General features: G+C 41.9%; 1 protein-coding gene across 1 annotated transcript in view; it reads right to left on the bottom strand.

Annotated features, from left to right (window-relative positions):
* Window positions 1-341: 341 nt before the first annotated feature.
* Window positions 342-1407, bottom strand: part of ctso (cathepsin O) — a 7609-nt gene continuing 6543 nt past the window's right edge. Inside the window, exons 7-9 of the mRNA XM_046849722.1 lie at window positions 1040-1203; window positions 711-803; window positions 342-510 (exon numbers count right to left, since the gene is read on the bottom strand). Coding sequence (XP_046705678.1) covers window positions 476-510; window positions 711-803; window positions 1040-1203 — 292 coding nt within the window. The 3' untranslated portion in view covers window positions 342-475. The remainder of the gene's footprint in view (window positions 511-710; window positions 804-1039; window positions 1204-1407) is intronic.

The following is a 1407-nucleotide window of genomic DNA, read 5'->3' as shown; positions in this document are numbered from 1 at the left end:
AACCACACTGTACAGCTACACAATACTGTACAGCTACACCAAACGCTACACAACCACACAATACTGTACAGCTACACAATACTGTACACAACCACACTGTACAGACACACAATACTGTACAGCTACACAACACTGTACACAACCACACTGAACAGCTACACAATACTGTACACAACTACACTGTAAAGCTACACAATACTGTACAGCTACACAATACTGTACACAACCACACCATACAGCTACACAATACTCTACTGTACACAACTATACACTACACAACTACACCATACTGTACAGCAACACCACACACACACACGCACACGCACACACACATGCACACGGAACATTGTGTAAATGTAGTTTATGGAATCTGGTTAAAAATATAAACTCTGAATATTTACATATAAAATTTCTTTTACAATTTTTTGTTACAAATCAGAAAATGTAAAATAATTGATTCATGTTTTAATGAGAATCAGATGAAGACTGCAGCCACATTGTCCGCCACACCTACACACACACACACACACACACACACACACACACACACACACACGATTATTACTGTATACCAACAAACATTTAAAAAATTAAATTTAAATGCTTATTACATAAATATTGTATTTAAATATTTAGCAATAATTTTTAATTGTTTATTTGTTACAAAAAATAATAAAAATAGAGGATGATGATGATAACGAGGGACTCACCACACATGTTTTCTCCCATTTTGATGTAGGCATATCCCCCATCACCCCACACCGTTCCCCACGAATTACGTACGATCCAAAATGGCACTTCACCTACACACACACACACACACACACACACACACACACACACACACACGCTTCTTTTTATTTACATTATATTTGGTGTATTTGGTACATTATATTTTGCTGAAACACTGGAATCTAGTCTGCAGGACAAGGGCAGGGCGAGGGCAGGGCGAGGGCAGGGCGAGGGCAGGGCGAGGGCAGGGCGAGGGCAGGACGAGGGCAGGACGAGGGCCGTGTGAATGTGTGTGTGTGCGTGTTACCTGTAGTATCGTAGCCTGTGATTAGCACGGCGTGATTAGCGTGTCCAGCAGAACAGTGGTGTTGAATGATTCCTCCCTGATAATCCTGCCAGCTCACTGCATCCACCAAAACCACTAACGGCCCCCAGTCCACCAACCTCCTGCTCATCTCCTCCTCCTGTCCACTACACACACACACACACACACACACACACACACACACACACACACACACACACACACGTTTATATATAAATTAGAGCTGTAACAACTAATCGATTACATTTGTTGACGCATGGCGTTATTGATTATCTGGGCTGCTGAAGTTACTGGTCAGCATGACGAGAAGATTCATCCACTCGTGAAAATAGCAGAAGGTACAAGTAAAC

This window comes from Silurus meridionalis, chromosome 5 (genome assembly GCF_014805685.1).
Source record: "Silurus meridionalis isolate SWU-2019-XX chromosome 5, ASM1480568v1, whole genome shotgun sequence".
Taxonomy (NCBI): Eukaryota; Metazoa; Chordata; class Actinopteri; order Siluriformes; family Siluridae; genus Silurus; species Silurus meridionalis.
This window is presented reverse-complemented; position numbering and strand designations above follow the sequence as displayed.